This window comes from Limanda limanda, chromosome 9 (genome assembly GCF_963576545.1).
Source record: "Limanda limanda chromosome 9, fLimLim1.1, whole genome shotgun sequence".
Lineage (NCBI taxonomy): Eukaryota > Metazoa > Chordata > Actinopteri > Pleuronectiformes > Pleuronectidae > Limanda > Limanda limanda.
The window spans coordinates 16,790,525-16,809,933 of record NC_083644.1 but is presented as its reverse complement, the minus strand read 5'-3'; the positions used below and the strand labels follow the sequence as shown (position 1 = coordinate 16,809,933).

Genomic DNA, 19,409 nt, shown 5'->3' with positions numbered 1-19,409 from the left:
AGTGCCAACTTAATTGTCTCCTAAATTGTCAGATTGACATCATCTGCCTCTTTTGCACATCACATACGCAGTGCCTGTTGTAAGGCATGTGTGGAGCAAGAGTCAGTGATACTGGTGATATTTTATTGTTAAGTATACTAAATATCTTTTATTAATACTATTATGGTACATTTTCTTTAAAGTAATTTATATGAAACAACAAAATCATAATTCTACAATTTAGAATATATATGACAAACTGATTAAACTGATAGAAATGTGTAAAGAGTCCTCTAAATCCAATATTGCCATTAGCACAGACATTATGCATTGATATTAAAGGCAAAGTAGAAAATTTACCCCAGTGGACAAATCTGCCGTAGTTGCTTAAATATATGTTGCTGGATAAAACTGCACCAAATACCACCCATGTACTACCAGAAGACTTCTTTTGTGCCTGGTACAACCAGCTACAAAATTATTCAATCACCTAGCATCAATGTTGCTGCTCCCCCTTATTGTAATTCTGTCCACACTACATTCCCCAAGCAGCGGTGGATGGCCTGGCTGTGTGTTAGAGCACAGCAAGCATCAAACCCAAATAGGGACAAAATCTCATTATTTCTCAGCAGGCTGCATAATGGGTCAGGTGGGGGGGGGAAGAAGAAAAAAAGAAAATTCGACATTTTCCCACTATGATTGAGCTGGCATAAAAAACCATCAGAAATCTGATTGCAGCACTTATGGGAAACTAGCCTGCTGCTGTTAGGAATGACCTGTCACTTTGTACTCCGCTCCCCCCGGCATGTCGCTCAGCTTCATTTTTAACTACAAACAGGCTGTTTCGCATTCACAGAACCATGGCCAGAGAATATGCTAAGCAACAGGATTGCTTCAGGTTGTATTCATAGACCTCTGGCTTCAAAGGCTGATTTCTTTTTTTTGCTTTGAGGCTCAGCAGGCCAGTGCTCCACTCTTACATGTTTAAGGGTTGGGGATGGATTCTTACAAAACCTTCCAAGGGTACAGACAAAGATTTGTGGTGTTTTCCATTTGGGCATTAATTTAAATATTTCAGATTACGTACAAAAATATCTACACATGGGGAATTCTGGAACATTAAGGTATGAAGAGAAAGGCTGACAGTTAGAAGAACATTTAAAAACGTAGGGACAAGCACAGTGACCTGAGCCATTACACGTTCAAATGTCATGAGAACTGCTGACATTATCATGCTGCTTCCACACTCAGAAACTCCCAATCCACACAGAACGAGCTGCTGCTCAGAGACAGAGGCTCCGACTGTAAAGCACAGTAACCTTTTCCATTATCTCTCCAGCCAGTGTGGCAAGGACCAAACTCAGCAAACAACAGCTTGGCTATATGGCTCTGTGCCACCAGAGCCTGTGTCAACACGACACACTTAGCTACAGGCAGCCGTGCAACTCACTCCTTGCACTTATAAAGTTTTTAATACGTGCATGTATGGGTTAGTGTGTGTGTGTGTCTGCACACAGGTTGCCCCCAGTGCCGCAGGTTAGAGTTGTTGCCCTAGATCCAATTTCCTCCCTGCGTAGCACAGTATGCAAACATTAAAATACCAAAGTTTCTCTTAGTCAACAGCCCCAGGTCGGGCATCCTGTTCCACAGGGAATAAAGAGGGAGGCAGAGAAGACAGAGCAGGACAAAGACAGGGAAAATAAGTCAGAACATCATAAATCCAAAGGCCATAAGTGCATACTAGGACTTTTATGAATGCAGACAATAAAGTTTCTGATTAAACAAAAACGTATGAGCTCAATCTGTTAAGGCTCTTATATACTACTACGTGTCCGTTTCTCGGAGAGTTCTCAGCAGGAGGCAAAGACTCTTTTTGATTTTTACTTCTCCGTCAGTCTACGTCCGGAAAAAATTCACCGCCAAACCCATAGGTGGCGCAACGGAAGACGAGCTCAGAGAAGCCTACCCCATTTGGGAAGAAGAAGTCCACGTGTCTCTGTTGACATGTTAGCTTGCGTCCCACACACTGAACCATGGCAACTAACAGAACTAAATAAAGTGACATCCAGCGGGTCAAAATGCTGATGTTATCGTTTCTTAGCGCAGCGGTTCCCCGGTCTTGTTTCCGAACTGTGTTGCTGATTCCACAGCTTGAATCTGCTTGAGGCTACATGTAGCTAGAAGCTACACGGACCTAGCTCCCCCCAGCTTCCACACACAGTCAGCAGGGACTCCCGACACTAACTACTACTATCCAGTGTTTGCTTCTAACCTGACGGTATTATAGAAACAGTGTCATGATAGAAGTGGTATTAAAGTCGTGACGGCGGGTTCTTGCACTGTTACCACCGCAGTTAGCATGGTGGCTAGCCTAGCCCGCTAGCCTAGCCTGCTAGCGCCGTTTTGAAAGCTCGTTCTAACCGTCTGTGACCGTGCACACATGCCCTCAGTGCTCGAACGAGCCACCGTCAGCCGGACAACTCCGCTGGCTTAACACACACGTCACATTAATCGTAGAATCATAGTTGTGTTTGGGTTTGATGCTACATGGAAGTAAACAGGAAGTTTGAGGTCCGGAAATACGGAAATGACGTCATACGGAAATGATGTCGTTCGCGGACCAATCACAGCCAAGAGCGGTCCGTCGGGTCTCAAACATGAAGACGGATAGTTAGACAAATCAGACGTGTACGAAAAGCTGTACGAAGCATTCGGAGAGGGCGTTTCACGACGGATAGGGCGGTCTTATCTGTCCATAATAGAAGAAACGGAGAGGCATATATTGGCCTTTAGTAATTCTAGGAGTGGAAGAGAAGGGTATATTATGCCGTTAAAACATGTACTGCGAACCTGAACTGAGCCCAGACTTCCTGTGGAGAACGCATTTGTCCAAATCAGTATTATCATTTAAAACAAGCTAACAAACTAATTAAAGTCAGACTGATCTGATGCTCGTCATTGTCCAGTGAAATCACAGAGAAACTACACTACTTGACTAAATTAGACTGACAAACCACATCAGACTGATCAAACATGCATGAAACTCCACACACTGTCCACACCTGAATCTACAGTCAATGTGTTTGTTAACTGCTAATGATTTAAATTGCTGTTGACCTTATCATGGATATGTTATTGGTCGTTTTACAACTGCCTACCTGGCTGAAACCTGCCTGACTGAACTGTTAAAATATGATTACAAAGTATACTTGGAGTGATGATTGACCTTTGAACAAAGCCAAACATATGTGACTGTTGCAGAACTACTTTGTCGACCCTGTCTTTCTTTGTCAATCAGTCACAGGGGCTGAGTTTAATTAGACAAAGACAGGTAACAGTTATAAGTATGCCTGTGCCAAACACAGGAACACTGAATTGGTGTTTTGTATATGCAAGATGATGTGTTTGTAGGGTAAATCATATTTGGATAAATACATTCTGTAAGTGTAACCACCAGATCTGTGGTTTGTCAGAGCTGTGTTTGATTTTTGATCTGATGCTCTCAAAAAAAATTTAACTTGCAAAGCAGTTTTTGTTTTTGATGAGACACTCTACTGTTTTCACACAGATCTGAATTGCCTTTTTATTTTCGGAGGCGTGCTGTCTTGTGTACCTGCTGCTTCTCAGCCCCGCTGTGACTGCAAACCTTTGAAGAGGTTTCTAAATGTCATCTGGTGTGGTTAAGCTTTTCTTGCAAAGTTCAGTCTTGTGGATTATTAATGCTCATCAGCTGTCGTTTGTGCTTTTGTTATACTCTGCACTTTATTTTGTATTTTAGTACTTCTGATGGGCTGAATGATCACAATGGCAACACTCTCATTGAAGCAAAATATTCTTCATTAAGGCCAGAGGATGAAGTGTTTTTTTTTTTTTTTTAAAGGGCAATTCAAGAACTTTTGGTGATAAAGGGTCTACACCAGTGTTGATGACTGGAAACAAAAACATGAAATTACTGCAGTGGAGTTAATACACAAGATTTTTCTGTTGGTGTGAACGTGTCAGACCGCAAAATCGCCAGAGAAAGATAGGATCACATTGTCTTGACTTTTTCTGGAGTTCAAGTCTGGAAATGGGGACAGGGATAAGGTAATCCATAGTTTTGTGACCAAAACACATCAGAGAATCCTTCCCGTCAGCAGGAAGGACAGTTCGCCATATCTGTCAAACACCCGTTTTATTTGTATTTTTGTTTCATTAATCATATAAAAAAGGGCTATTGCAATGCCAGCAATTCTTGGTCAATCTCACCTAAATCCTGGATGCAATATTGAGCCAAGTACAAGAGTTTGAAGGACGATTTTCACATGGCTGCCCTCATTCTTTCACCACCACTCACTCAGACTATGCGGGCCTCTCCCAGCCCCATGCAATACACACAGCTAACAATGTTTATTATCTCTCGCTCTCTGTCAGTGACCAAAACAAGGTGCTCTATGGGGGCCTGAGAGCCCACAACAGATGGATGCCCATAATGTTAATGAAATACTGCCATAATATTGTGACACATGCCATCTGCTGTGACAAAAAAGGTGCCTGCACGCTGTGCGTGTGAAAATGTGTTTGTGCAAGAAAGAAAGGCTTGGCTAATGTACATGTGAATGTGTATGAGTGTCTGTGTGTGTGTAATTTTTGGGTATTATAGTGGAACAGCCGAGACAGTGTGAATGTGACAGAGAGAGATATGGGTGTGATACAGCAAAAGAGAGACAGTGAATAGGTGTGTGTGCATCTGTGTGTAGGGTGTGATAAACCTCAATGTATGATGCTTGGCTGCCAGAGGAACAAATATTCCCAGCCATGAATCATACACAAGGACACAACAGCCCACACACACACCCGAACTCCATCACTTGCTGAATTTGCATATTACACACATAAACCTACATGCAAGCACACACACACACGGCACCTAAATGTAGGACAATCTCTAATTTGATTCTGCCCTGCTCCTTTGAGACGTAATTAAAGCATTAAAAAGCTTTGTGCGCCGGTGAGGCAATTGAGACAGTCTTCGGCGAATAAATGGGATTCATCGTTTCAGGAAATTGCTGCCCCACCCCCATCCCCCACCCACCAACCCAAAGCCCACTATTCGTCACCCCCCTCTTAACGAGTAAACACACACACACTAACTATTCCCCTCCCTGGCCTCATCATCCGGTCCAATCCATGTGAAATCTACTGTGAACCATAATGTCTATTTTAAATAAGAATCAGGCTTAGGCCGATTCTGCTCTAAAGATCAGTCGAGGAGGTTAGTGCGAGGTGGGGTTTTTAACACACAGACGCCAACACATCGATTAGACACACCAACAATACAGTACACATATCCAGTGGAGTATTTAGATACAAATAAAACACACACAAACACACAGACATAATAACAGCAGGATACATCGGAAAACATCCTCCTCAGTATAAATCCTGCCTGAGGGTAGTGGCAGTGTGGGGATTGTATTTCCTGGAGCACTGCCTGACTGTTTACATCTCAGTCGGAGTGTTTGCATGAGTGAGTGAGTGAGGGGAGTGTGTGTGTGTGTGTGTGTGTGTGTGTGTGTGTGTGTGTGTGTGTGTGCGTGTGTGCGTGTGTTGGGGGCAGGGATAGAGTCTTGGCATTGTAATCACTCACTAATGACTGGATTTTATCTCACTCCCACTTTTAAATGAATGTAGAAGATCTGCGCTGATGAACAGTTGGCCTATTTTTTTCAACGCCAGTTTGTCTGTTTGCTCCATAGCAACAGTCCCAACGAAGCCATTTGAGCCATCCGCCTCTTCTGTCCATCACAGACTCCCGTTGCCCAGTATTAGTGCGGAGGATAGATGGAGACACATTATTATTCAAGGATAATGCATTTTCTAAATGACTGAAAGCACGGAGGAAAGTATTTGCGTTGAAGCAGAAATAATCATAAGCCTCAGTTGAGTTTGTGCAGAGATTAAACATTGTATGGGTAAATTAGTGTTTGGTGTGAACGCAGTAAGAGAAAGGTTTAGATAAATGCTTTTGTGGAAAGTGCTGTTTGGTTATGAAGCCTTCCCACAATACGGAATAATTCATCTTAACTCTGCTCTGGAACGTGATCACTCCAGTACATTTCTTTCAAAAATATATGAATATATGAGAATTCACACAATTAGGAGATAATTATGTCAGCTGGTGAACACAACACGTGGAGTATTTATTTAACATGTAAGCAAACTACTTAGAAAAAAAATCATGACATTATTCACCAAGCCAGACGTTGCGGGCTTAAGCCTTTTGCTAATACACCAGCATCAAACAAGATCACATCCTCCATCTAAGAATAGCTCCAACCAAACAATTCCATCTAAATATCCCGGATTAGTGTTTGGAATAAAGCCTATGTGCCCAGTGATCTGAGAGAGGGACAGCCTAACTGGCCTGCATCCAGGCTCACCCCGGCCAACTCAGTCTGGGCCAAGCGAACCTTGCTACGTTAGCGGCTGCTCTGTGTGTGTGTGTGTGTGTGTGTGTGTCTGTGAGAGAGAATGAGGAGAGGCTGAGGAATAGGATTGTGTCTTCAGCCACTCAGGACAGGGGCTTTAGAACGCGGGGAGAGCGTAATCCTGTTTGGGCCAGGAATTTGATTTTGATTATTATCTCTCACGAACCAAGCTAAGGCTTACCCCCATTTCTGCAGTGTTATCCCCACAACACACAAACACACACACACTTCCCCCCTGCAGCCCAACAGATTTGACCTCGTTAAGACGCTTTAAAGGGGATTACTCTACTTTTATCACTTCGAGTGAAGTGCCCTTGCAAACACAGGCTTGGCGTGGCTCGCCCTCTCTTCCCACTCTGCAGAACTATCTTGACCTCCTGCACAGAGTCAGCCAAGCGCACAGTACAAACACACACAAACATGACACTTCAGACACACTACCCTGAAAACACAGACGCACAAAATGAGCCCACCTTCGAAAACACACACACACACATACAGGCATGAATACAAACACAGCAGACAAAAGGTGGGGGCAGGCATTCTATAACACAACACACACACACAGGAAAAGAGTGCCGAGATTGCAAAGCCAAGGGAAATGGGCAATTTGTCAAGAGTGGGGAAAGTGGTGAGGCTGACATGGCTGTGGGTTTGGAGACCATGGCTGAGATTAAAGCCAGCCTCGCAGAAGGGGGGCTTCAAGATTACACCCAGTACAGTTGTTCAGATGATTGATGCCTGCTTGTAAAAACCAAGGTTATTACTTACAACACTCTGCGAAGAAGGAAAGACAGGGAGGGAGGGAAGGAAGATTAGTCCCAAAGTTCGCAACAAATAAGTGGATAATGAAAGCAGAAAGCTGTAGCGCCGGCATGCGGCCAACACCAGGGAATTTCTGTTTAATTTGCTCAACTGAGGTGAAGGTACTAAAGTTCTTGTGCGTGTGCAGTTTACAAGTTTCAAAAGTTAGTGCTGTTTTTTCCCATGATTCCAATCCAGGTCATTTAATTTTGATTATAAGCCAATGAGTCCCAATGTAATCTTTACACCATGCTGCAGTGTAATGAAATATCAGCATGTTTGAGGCCATTTTCAGAATGTCAGCAATAGTGATGCCCCCTCAACCTACACTGTTCCTGAGTCAGAATAAGTGTAAATAGATCTTCCGTTTTAATTTGTGAAACAAGGATGTCCACTTCACAAAGCGACTGATGGTTTTTGTCATTATTGAGTGTCCTTTTAGTCTTACAGGCTTAATGGGACTTACAGTTTGGTTTGGTCCAGTTTAACCAGCAGGATTTTTGGAGGCTGCTGAAACAAGTTCTGCTGCCGAAGAGGATTTAAATTAATGATGAGTGAAAATGAGATGTTAATGCTCCCGGCTTTTTTAAATGGCAGAAATAAACCAGGAAGAAAAATTAGAAGAAACAGACAGTGAGCTGTCTACAGACGCACAACCACAATTAAATTCAGTAAGAAAGGTTACTTTGTCAAATGGCTATCGGAGGATGAGAAATTTGCAGGTTAAAACACTTGATTATTACCAATGATATTTTGTGTGAACCAGGGTTATATGTTTAAGACATAGTGCTCATGGGCTTCATCCTTCACTGTGTTCATGTGGAGAAACCACAACCTGCTTGTCTTATTACACAATCTATGAACTAATCACTTTCAAGCATGCCCCATACATCAATGCTGAGGACAACACAATGCTACTCAAAGCATCACCCAAATAAATGTAATCCACGCAGAAAAGTTTGTAACATTACGATCTTCTTAGAGAAACAAAACCACGTCAATGCAGCTACTAGTTTTTCAAAAAAATATATACTCTGGTGGTCTGAATGTCTAAATAAGACTGCAGAAATTAAATTAGCCTGAATTATAACTGTTCAAATGTGAAGCATTTTCTTTATCGCAGTTGGGGCTAGGGGGGGGATGCCAGTACCTGCAAGCCATGTATTCTGAAGACAACATGCTAGAAGCCGGGCTTGTCTCACAGTGGAAAGACTCCCCCCTGCTGAACTAACAGGCTGAGCCAGGGAGGTTTTCATGGCAGTGCTTGGAATCCTGCGGGTGTCTGAATGGGATCTTGGTGGGGATGAGGTGACGTATTGTTCCATTCGAGGCCACTCTGCTCTTGGGCACACAAACAGAACAGCTAATTCTCTTGTCTGGACTGGTGCAGTGCCGCGCGTTTTGGCAGGTCTAGGGGCCCTGGCCAAGGCGACCCAATCAGGCAGCCCCCTGTCGAGCTGCTTTGTTCCAGCCCATCGCACCGTTCTGCTCTGGGGAAGGACTGTAACCCCCAACCCCACCGACCCGCCTTTCCACCTCCCACACACTCCTGAATACTGATGCAGCCACTCCACTACACACACCCTGCATTCACTCTCACACAAAACTCCCACACACACAACCACCCGATGAGCTCTCATCTACCCGTGTCAACGTACATGTTAACACACACAAGCACAAACTCATTACCATTCTTCTTTTCACCTGCTACATCCTTCAGTTATGCGCGCACACACACACACACAAATCTGCACATACACTGAAAGAGAATAATGTATAAGACAACAAAGGCCCTCCCACACATACAAAGCTGTCAATTGCTTATGAATTTATAAAAAGACAGCCTATACTACACGCCACCCCCACATCGATATATACACACCTCGCCTGTAAATGCTGTACACACACGCACACATCTATAGCTCTTGCCGATTTTTTTGCAGCAAAACCAAAAACCTGGTACGACTCAGTTGACATCTGTTTTTATTTACATTTATGTTCTTCTTTCTGGTGAATTTGCTGCGGTACTTCATGTAAGGCAAAGCAGCCATGGGAGGGAAAAATAAGTGCTCATTTAGCGCAGCATGTAAATCATCATCAAAGTTTCAGGGGGAACCCTACTTGCTTTGTTGTGATTACATAATAAAATGTTATATTTTTGGAATAATTTAAAATTATTTGGGAAAACCTTTCTGATGGATGTGTTTCATCATTTATTTAACCTGATGACAACCACACAATAGGCTCCTGTGTATTCCCTGGGCCTGGCCTGTTGCACAAGATTTGTCCGTTCCTTGTTAATGCATTCTTATAATCTTTTAATGTCGTTAACTTTGTATGATTGTAAACAGTTCATAAGGGTTTCTCTTCAGTTATTTCTGTTTAACACAACATATAAACTCAAGGTGGATGTTCTCTAAGTGATTGGCCCAGCAGGAGACTGCATTATTCATATCGTGGTGGCATATTTTCCCTTCCTTTGATTCAGCATATCCATCAAGCACGAATCTGCTCTGGTGTAAACTCCAAAAGGATGGTGCCATGTGTGGGTGTCTGCATGTGACCGTTTTGCTATAGCTGCATCCACCAACGCACCTAAAGCCATATAACGTGGTTTCCCAAATACACCTAGCTTCACGAAGATGCTCACAGAGGAGAAGAAGTTTTTTAACAATCGTAAACTGACATTTGGCAGTCGGGAACTCAGAGACTGAGGATCTTGACTTGTGGACACGCTACACTTTTTATGTTTGGCTACAACTAACCAGACTTACCACAACTTTTCCTTCCAACAACTTTGAGATGGGAATTTCTTTTAGTCTTGCAAATTGTAAGCCAATATTCAGTAGTGGCCACAAATAATTTGATGCATGTGAAACACTGAGAATTGTAAGTACACTTAAGATTCATTGTGAAAGTGTGGTGGGTCAAAAGGCGTCAGCTGAGTAGGCGGTAGATGCACTGGCTTTCACACAGCTGAAAGAAAGTAGATGTGTGAATGTATCACAGACCACAACCCTCAACTGCGTCCTCAATACTACTTGTGTGCATTTACATCTGAACTCAGAACTGATCTTGTGATAAGATCACTCACGACAGATTGTTATCAGGTCAGAAAAGGGACAACGATCATCAAACATCCAGAAAAAAATGGAACTGACCTAAATTCAGTATTTAAGTCTGGTGATAGATAATATTAAGATAATATTGAGAAAAAAAGTCTGATAATTTGTCTTCCGCTGGTAGTTATCCCTTTATTATCTCCGTATTGTACAAAGGCTCTTTTGACAATGTCGGTAATTATTATCTTTTATCATGAGGTACCTAGACTGTCTTGTAATTTTAATAAAAAATAGTTTTTCTCATTGAGTTTTCAGATAATGTACCATATGATATAATACCCTATTAAATATATTTCATATTGCCATATTTCACAGTTACAACCTTGAGTCTAAAGGCCAAACTTAATGGTCGTGTTGTCTGTAATGCCGATGTATGCAGACACTCAAAGCTGCATTCACTCTCTGTGTCCATAATAGACTACATCCTGCTCTTTGAGTGTTGTGGACACTGATCTGGAACAACATTAAAACCTGTAACTGGTTTTAGTGATGTGGCTTATTGGTGTATGTGCTACTTTAACAGGAGAGTATGAAAAATGAGCGGAAGTAGGTTGAAATACTGCATGACCTTTTTTAATCTTGGCTTGTTGTATCCTAAAAGAAAAAAACTGTCAAAGTGCAATTGAATCAGCCTCATAAATAAATCATGATGTACTTGGTCACTGCTATGCTGATGACACTAGGCTCTACATTCCAATAAGTCCTAATGACCAATCAAACATTGCCACCCGCCACAAGTGCGAACTGAAATTAAACACTGGATGCCTTTCTCCTACTACATCTCTCCATATCTGATAATTGCTTTGGTCCCACCTACAGCACGGGTGATATCACTGCAAACCTCGGTGAACTAGCCCCATTTACAAAGTCCTCAGCTAGAAATCCTGGTGTGGTCTTTGACCAAAACCACATTAGGAAGGTTTTGCGATCATGTTTTTATCATTTAAGAAACATAGCCATGGTTAAATATTTTATCTCACATAAAGAAAATTCAAGCCCCTAATTCCTCTCGCCTCAGCTACCGTAGCTCCCTTTATAGTGGGCTTACTCAGAAATCAATCGACTGTCTACATTTAGTGAAGAATTCTCAGCTTTTAACACAACCCCAAAAATGTAACCATATCACCCCTGTTTTAGCATCCTGGCACTTGCTGACTGTTTATTTTAGGATTGATTTTAAAATTCTGTGCTGGCCCCTCCCTGTAGTTCAGAGCTTTTATCTCCCTACGAGCCAGGAGCCAGCCTGAGATCCTCTGGTAAGACGCTGTTAGCTTTTCCAAAGCCATGCTGAAATACAAAGGAGATAGAGTTTTTGCCATGAGGACCCCTACACTTTGGAACGGTCTGCCAGAACAGAATCGGTTACCTGCTTTATCTCATTTCTTACGATACATCTCTATAAAAAAACTTTTATCGAATCATGTCAGACTTTTATTATCTGTATGATCTCAAATTAAATGTTTTTGAATCTGTGACCGTCATACTACTTGTTGTAAAGCACTTTGTTACTTGTACTTGCATCTACAAATAAAGTTATTACTATTATTATGAACTAAAAACTTCACATTTCCCCCGTAAATGTTGCTTGGTTCTCTTTTACTCTCATTCCAGCATCTTTTTCAGTTGTTTAAAGGCAACCAAGTTGGTTATCTCAATGATTTTCCTGTATTTTTGTTCAAATTTGCATAAATTTTTCGATAACCTGTGACTGCAACATCGCCAGTTTGGCTCGAAAGCTCTGTTGTCTACTGACACTGCCTCAAAAATAATTAAAATGCACCCCCTCTGAAAAATTGGGAGACACTTTACCCTGGGGTACAAAGGTCCTCAGTATAAAGGAGCCATAAGTCAGACAGCGTATTTGAATGTGTATTCACATGTATCATCTTGAGTCCAAGTCAGTGTCTGTGTGTGTTCAACTAGAGAAGGGCTGCACCAGTCTACACCCCTCCTTTTCAACCAACCCCAAAGCATTTTGACAATCATGCACTGTGGCCTTCTACAAAAATCAACATCACCTGTGACCCATGGCCTCAACTCCGCCACTCAAAAGCAGGGCCTCCTGCGGAGTGGGAGTGTTTTGGTGGGGGCGCTCTGTTTGTCATGCTAATCAGTTGGCCTAACCTTAACGACCCAGACATCTGCTGGCCTGCGTGTGTCAAGACCCACATTCAATTTGTTCCCCAGCTACAAAAAAGGCAGATAAGACCCTTGAGGCTGGTAAGAATGTCTGTGTGTGTGTGTGTGTGTTTGTGTGTGTCTCCTTGTTGTTGATGTATGGGTGAAAGGAAAAATCCCTTCTATTTCTATGCATGTACTAGAGCAATAATTACCAGCAGAGAGTAGCACAAAGGTGTATGTTTGTGTCTTCTAATGTCGCACTCATGTTTTCTTCTGTATGTGTGAATGCATTACTGTCTAGTCTAGTGCACCCACAAACACACACACTGCCAGGCCTTCCGCTCACACACGAACACGTGTGTGTGTGTGTGTGTGTGTGTGCGTTTGCAGCAGAGCCACAGAGCAGGGGTGGGGGGGGTTTGTTTAATGGGCGAGACAGGGGACCATGGGGATTAAGCTCCCCCCAGCTGGAGGCTTTAGAGGAAAGGCTGGGGGCTGTTCTGTTAATTCAAGTGGGCTTAATAATGCCTGTGCACCCTCTGCCCCTGACCCTCCCACCACTACATCAGATCTGGGAGGAAACGCATGATAAAGGGAGACAAGTAGGAGGAGGAGGAGGGAGTGTGTCTCTGTGTGTGTGCGCGTGTGTGTGTGTGTGTGTGTGTGTGTGTGTGTGTGTGTGTGTGTGTGTGTGTGTGCATGCGTGTGTTTGCAACCTGTGGCCATCTCAAGCACAGGCTCAGAGGACTTGCGAGATTTTCGCCTCCATATTACGTGTGGTGTGCTTTGGCACCAGACCTTTCTGTTGCTCTACTTTCAAGCCGTAGTCAGTTTTGTTGAAGCTGCATTAGGATTAATTAACACCCAAACAATATGGCAAATGCTATCAACTGGGTCAACCACTATCAAACGAGTTTTTTCTCCTAAACCAATGAACTGGGCCCTCGACCCGTGACAGTGGATTAAAATGGCGAAAAAGACACATGAATCCCCGTTTAACCTTGCTCTGTCTCAATGGGTCAACTGCGGTGGGAACCACTTTGAGTGATGACCACTTATATGAATCAAAAAGCTTGGAAATAATAATTTCAAAATAAATGCCATTTAAATAATTTCCTTTCCGTAATCAGGAAGTCTGCTTACAATGTTCACTTTGTCAGTTCACACATCAATTGACGTAGCCTAATAGTACCAGCTGCCCATGTGAAGGTGCTCCTCTTCTTGTGCTTCCAATGGGTAACTAACGACTGTCCCTGCCTGCTCTCTCAATACGAGTTCACAGTGTGCGAGTTCAGGTACTGCTTGGATCGCAATTTTCTGTCCAAAACCGATTGAGTCCTGCAAAAGACTAACAAGCGTGACCCAAAACACGCAAGGATTTTGATTTTAGAATCAGAATCTGACCTGATGTTTTGTCTGTTTACTGACATGCCTTTGAAAAATAAACAGTAGATAGCTCAGTCGACAAGACCAAAAAAGAATATCGCTTCAACGTTTTGCTCTGAACCTTCCACATTCTCGTGTGGGCTCTGACGTTATTTTGCCTTCTTGTTGCTGCTCTGCTCACAATGTTAGTTTTAGTGTGTAACCATTGTGAAGTGTAATGAATATAAAAAAACCTGCATGATAATAATAATTTGTCATCTGTGTTCCTTGGATATTATAAAAACAACATAATCCTAAAGAACATAAATCCAAATAAATATATATAAAAGGTAAGCGCTAACAATGTGCATGATGACTTTAGAACAAACAATATGCACCAATATGACCAAAACAAAACATTAAACTCCAGTAATGGTACAACACCACACGGTGCCGCTCTGAAAAGACATCACAGCAATCCAACTTGAAATTTTTTATGTGTGAATCATTCACACAGGAAAAGATTTAACAGTATTTTAATGCAATGTGACCACACATCATCACCGCCGCCACCATTTCCCCCTGCAAGCCCTCCGCTGCTGTAAATTAGATGCATCATACATGAGAGAATCCTCGATTGTGCATATCCGCAGTGAAAATGTAATGCTTCTGTTCCCTTCATATGCTAGTCAGGACCTTAAACACTAACGTTACTACAAGACGAACAAAGGAAAATGAAATGAGAGCAGACTCGGCTGTGACGGAGTCAGTTTGAGAGATCTATCATCTGTCATTATGACGCAGTGCTGTTACCCTCTCATCCCCCACCTTCTTATCTTTAGACACTCATATCTATATGGGTGTCACACATTCTCTCCATCCTCGGGCCCCATGTGACAGCAGCTGCAGAAGAGAAGTGAGATTTGCAGAGGAAATGTGTATGTAGAGTGCATGTATATTTAAAGCCATGGGAGAGAGCAGGCGGTGAGTACACAGGTGTATTTGTGGGGGGTTGTAAATAACTGGTTGTGGTGGATTAAGACTGAACCTGCTGCAGCACCAGTGAAGAGATATGTTAAATTTACAATCCTCATTCTAAACCTGTGTTGGGTCTTAGTTATACGATGAAGCAGGATGAGGGCATTCAATCGGATTAGAATAATAACCTCATCAGGCAAGCAGGCGGACAGCATTGGCGCGACCCATGTTCTCACCTTGGAAAGGGTGACAGAGTTCCCACCACATCAGGTGACTCACCCAGAGAAAAGGAGGGCTGGTTTGGAAGCAGATCAAACCTGGCATTCACATCCATCTCAGGTGATCACGTTCCAAGTACACAGCTCTGTGTGCAGGTGTGACTGCAAAGCACCTTTTCCACTGGTTAAAAAACCCACTGGTACCCACTGACATTGGGCTTTTGTCTGCAATGGGAATGGATTCAATTGGCTTTCACTCCCGGTTCCTGACTCTGCCGTGACACAGGCTCCGATCGGCAGTGACACCCGTGTGAACGCACTAATTTGGCAAGACAGCAAGGTGAGAGAGTGCCTAAGTAGTCGGTGAAATTGTGACGTGGAACATGACGCACTGGGGACAAACACAGAAAGGCAAACTCGTCTACTGGCAGCGGGAAAGGTGTCAATTGACCTATTTTTAGCAGGTTTACCCGCATTTTAAAAACATGCGTACACCTGCTAATGTTGGTGTAAAAAAGGTACAAGATGCATTGAGGACACAATTGAGATCCGATCACTCAGACCATGACTTTGGATTTGCAGTTCTAAAAAGATAAAAAACAAGTATTATTTGAGATGATTAGTTTTGAAATAATTAAGTTACACTTGTGGGATGCAGCGCAAATAAAGGATTTCACTCCTCTGACAAGCCGGGCTGTGACCAGAGGTTCCCAAATCCTCCCATACTGCTCCCACACATCAGCAGCGGCACAATCAGACTGCCACGCAGACTGACCGCCAAAGGGCAAACCATTCATGTCACAAAAGACATTCAGGTTCTAGTTTCAGCAAACAACTCTTCCCCTTTCAGCAGTAAAAGAACTGGTGGTGGCGACAAGACGTTGCCGGGGAAAAAGCAGAGGGCACGGTCCCTGGCAACATGACAGCACTCTTGCTGTTGGGTTTACCAGCGCTCCAGTTACACAAATACCTCTTTGTTATATTTGCTCTTGAAGTGACATCTCAAGCCAAACTGGAAGGTGTGAATACAGGTATGATGCTAAATGAGCGAACCTATGGGCAGGTTTCTTTTGGCACCATGCAGGACAGAGTGGTCTACAATTTCCATTTTAAGGCGAAAAACTGAAATAATTTAATATGAGCTGCCTGTCAATATACATAAATGTTTGACCAATGGGCTGAGAGCCCTCATCACTGATGAATGCATGCCCTGGACTGAGTTTCTGTTACCATAGAAACTTGAGATTTAGGGGAACAGCTTTTTTACAGTCATAAAAACACCCACCTGCACAGAACTGCACTGAATACTGTACAGGGCATTATGAGCTGCCATATTATGACAGCAACCATAAGCAGCATCTGTCCAGTTTCCAGGTTCTACCAGGACTGAAGCTTATAGATATCAGGGTTGAGGCCTTTTTGGAGGATGAAACAGGTTGAAACTGAACTGACCCAAGGGTGATAAAAACCAGATGATCGATTTGGAGGACGCGAAAACCTTTTGGGAAATCTCAACAGCCAAAATATCTATTTCTCTCTGCAATCTCATGTCACGTCTTCTGCAGAATTTACCTAAACTATCACTGCAATTCTAAACCAACCTCATAATGTTGTCTGTGCATGAATATCCCCCAACGGGCCTGACTTCCTTACAAAGGCTGCAGTAAAGAAGTTTTGGGTTTCCCTGCAGCTAATACATGTCTGGGTTCAGGTTCCTTTCTGGAGCAGGTTGAAACGGAACTGGTGCTGCTGGTTGTGACTCAGGAAACCAGCCAACACCGGAGCTGTTTTGATTTGGAGGATGCCATCAAGTTAAGAGCCGAAAAACAGATGTCCTCTGTAATCTCACATCACATCTTACCTGAAAACAACTCAACTGGAAAAAAATTCCAAAACAGCATCGTGTGACTACTGAGCCAAAACCACCTCCTAATGGGCCCGTGTGAAATACAACATGCTGTCTAAACGCGAACCAAGTTCAATACGTGACAAATCAGCTGGATCCGGCTCATAATTCACCAACAGATGTCGCGTTAAAGAGAGAAAAAGCACTTACTGAGTGTCTGGATTGTGGAAACATCATGTCAGTCCCTTGTTTGTTGCTCTCCTTCCTAAACACGATCAACTGTGTGCCCTGTGTTTGTGATTCTTCACCTCGCGGTGCTCCTTTGTCCACAGCTAGCCCGACTTCACCAGGAGCTGGCCAGCGTTAGCCCGGCGGACTAGCTTACTCTGTAGCTAGCGACCCAGCGACCCCCGGACTAACACACCGGAATCAAAGGAACTAGACTCTAGGCGGAGGGTTAGAAGAGAAGGGCTGTGGGTGTCGTGTGGGTGATGGAGGAGAGTCGAGCGGTGTCTGTCCCCCTGTGTGGACTGTGTCCTCTCTGCTTCTTCAGCTAGTTCTTCAGACGCTGTCCGTCAGAATGATTCATCGCTGTTTTTCCGCCTCGACACGTCCGGGCTACAGTTGGCTCGGTAATGGCTTCTTCTTCTTCTTGTCGCGGCCCTTCACTCGCTCCCACTTCGCTCCGCGGCGACGAGGAGAAAGAAACGAGTCTAATTCTCAGAAATAACAAAATGTCTGCGGGTTCGTGTAAGTTGAATCCTTCGCTCCGTGCGACGCCAGCCGAGGAATCAGTGCTGCTGCTGCTTCCGCTAGGACGGCGGAAAGAAGAGCCAACAGGAAATGGAAGGAGAACTTCAGATAGAGATTTATCCCGGAGACTCTGGGCGTTGATCGGTCCTGGAGGGGCAGAGCGGGTCTGTCGGTGCTGCCGGAGCTGGAAAGTGAGTTCGATCCCCGGAGCTGGAGACAGGGGGGGGGGGCGCGACGAGCACCACGCCCCACACAGAACCATGGCGGGTAGACGAGCACGGATCTACACACCGCGGATCTACCAGCGGCTGATGTCCGGGCCGACAGCGCCTCCTCTGGACAGGTCCGCGCACTGCGGCTGGGGAGGACGGGAGCTGAGGTTCACTCCTGCTAGAGTTCAACCCGCAACCTTGAATCTGCTGAGGCTCAAAGGCACCGAGGCGACCCCACCTGTACAAACCCCCCTTTTACTGTTAGGTATTATGTAAAAGGATCAACATTAAAGTCTGCTGCAGACAGTATCATTTAGTAAGAAGCAGTAGCAGTATTACAAATAATAATAAAACATATATTTATCCATTAAAACAGAATTTCTGTAATATTTTATAGACAATTAAATTTCGGTCGCATTGTTTTTATCCTTGTTTAGCCTGAGATTCTATTGTTTTTATTTCATTATATTTATTTGCTGCTTCTACTTAGTTTTTAGATTCTTAATTTTGTTATTTGTCAGTACTTAGTTTTTTTCCTTCTCATGTTTCTCATGTTTTGGAATGACAAATCTTCTTGAATCTTAAAAACCTTTCTTTTAGGTCCTTAGGCTTATTACTTTTACCTAGGGTCGAATTCCTAATATCCCTGTGCTGCTGTAACATGCCAAATTGGGACTAATGAAGAATTATCATGTTGTCTCGTATCTTATGTCATCTCATGTTTATTCATTTTTTTCGACAGCTTACATATAAAACTACCCATTATTTCATTTTAGTTCATTCAAGAAACTCATCAATACTTTTTCAACAGTTTATCAAATGACAACGGGACACAAATGTAAAAAGTTGCTGGTATAATAACAAATTTAAAAGTTTAATTATATTTGTTTTAAATGTAATCACTGTACAATGGGTTGTTTAATCTTCTGGGTGCCAACAGGTTTGAAATTCTGCTGTACAATATTAAATTAAACTGATCTTTATGTTCTTTAATCCTCCACCAATTCATTAAAAATAGCACCTGATCGAAGTGTCTTCAGTGGCTACAGTCCAGATGAATTTATAGTGCTGGTTCCTCTTTATTGATGCTATTGGTCTGTTTTTAATATGTTGCTATGCTGCTGAAGACCTTTAACAAATTAAACATCACTAAGATGATTATGGTTTCATCCTCTCACTTTGAAAATCTATTTCGATTTTCTATTCTTACCATTTACTTTTTTTTTAAAATCCTGTCAATGCTTTTTGGACTCAACCTGGCATGATTCACCTTCATAGAAAATAAGAAAAATAATTTTAAGATTATGTTGCTTGACATTCTTCCATTTCTTATGACACTGATCCCGTCTGTGATGACAAATGTCCACATTCACATACAAGAAGGTTGGAAGTGCTACTGAGGCAAATGGCTGCCGAGTGAAAGGTAGAAAAATATGCATTGATAGTTGCCTTAGACATTACCAATGTATATGTAGTTTGGGGTGTATGTGGTGCTTTAGTTCCAACATGTAAGAAAAATTAACTGTACAGGGAAGCAATAA

The 19,409-nt window shown here is 42.9% G+C and overlaps 1 protein-coding gene across 2 annotated transcripts in view; it reads right to left on the bottom strand.

The window, feature by feature from the left end:
* Positions 1-17,850, bottom strand: part of tle5 (TLE family member 5, transcriptional modulator) — a 41,909-nt gene extending 24,059 nt beyond the window's left edge. For both annotated transcript variants that reach the window (XM_061077581.1, XM_061077582.1), the window contains exon 1: positions 17,114-17,850. In XM_061077581.1, the coding sequence (XP_060933564.1) occupies positions 17,114-17,140 (27 nt within the window). In that variant the 5' untranslated portion in view covers positions 17,141-17,850. The remainder of the gene's footprint in view (positions 1-17,113) is intronic.
* Positions 17,851-19,409: the final 1,559 nt, after the last annotated feature.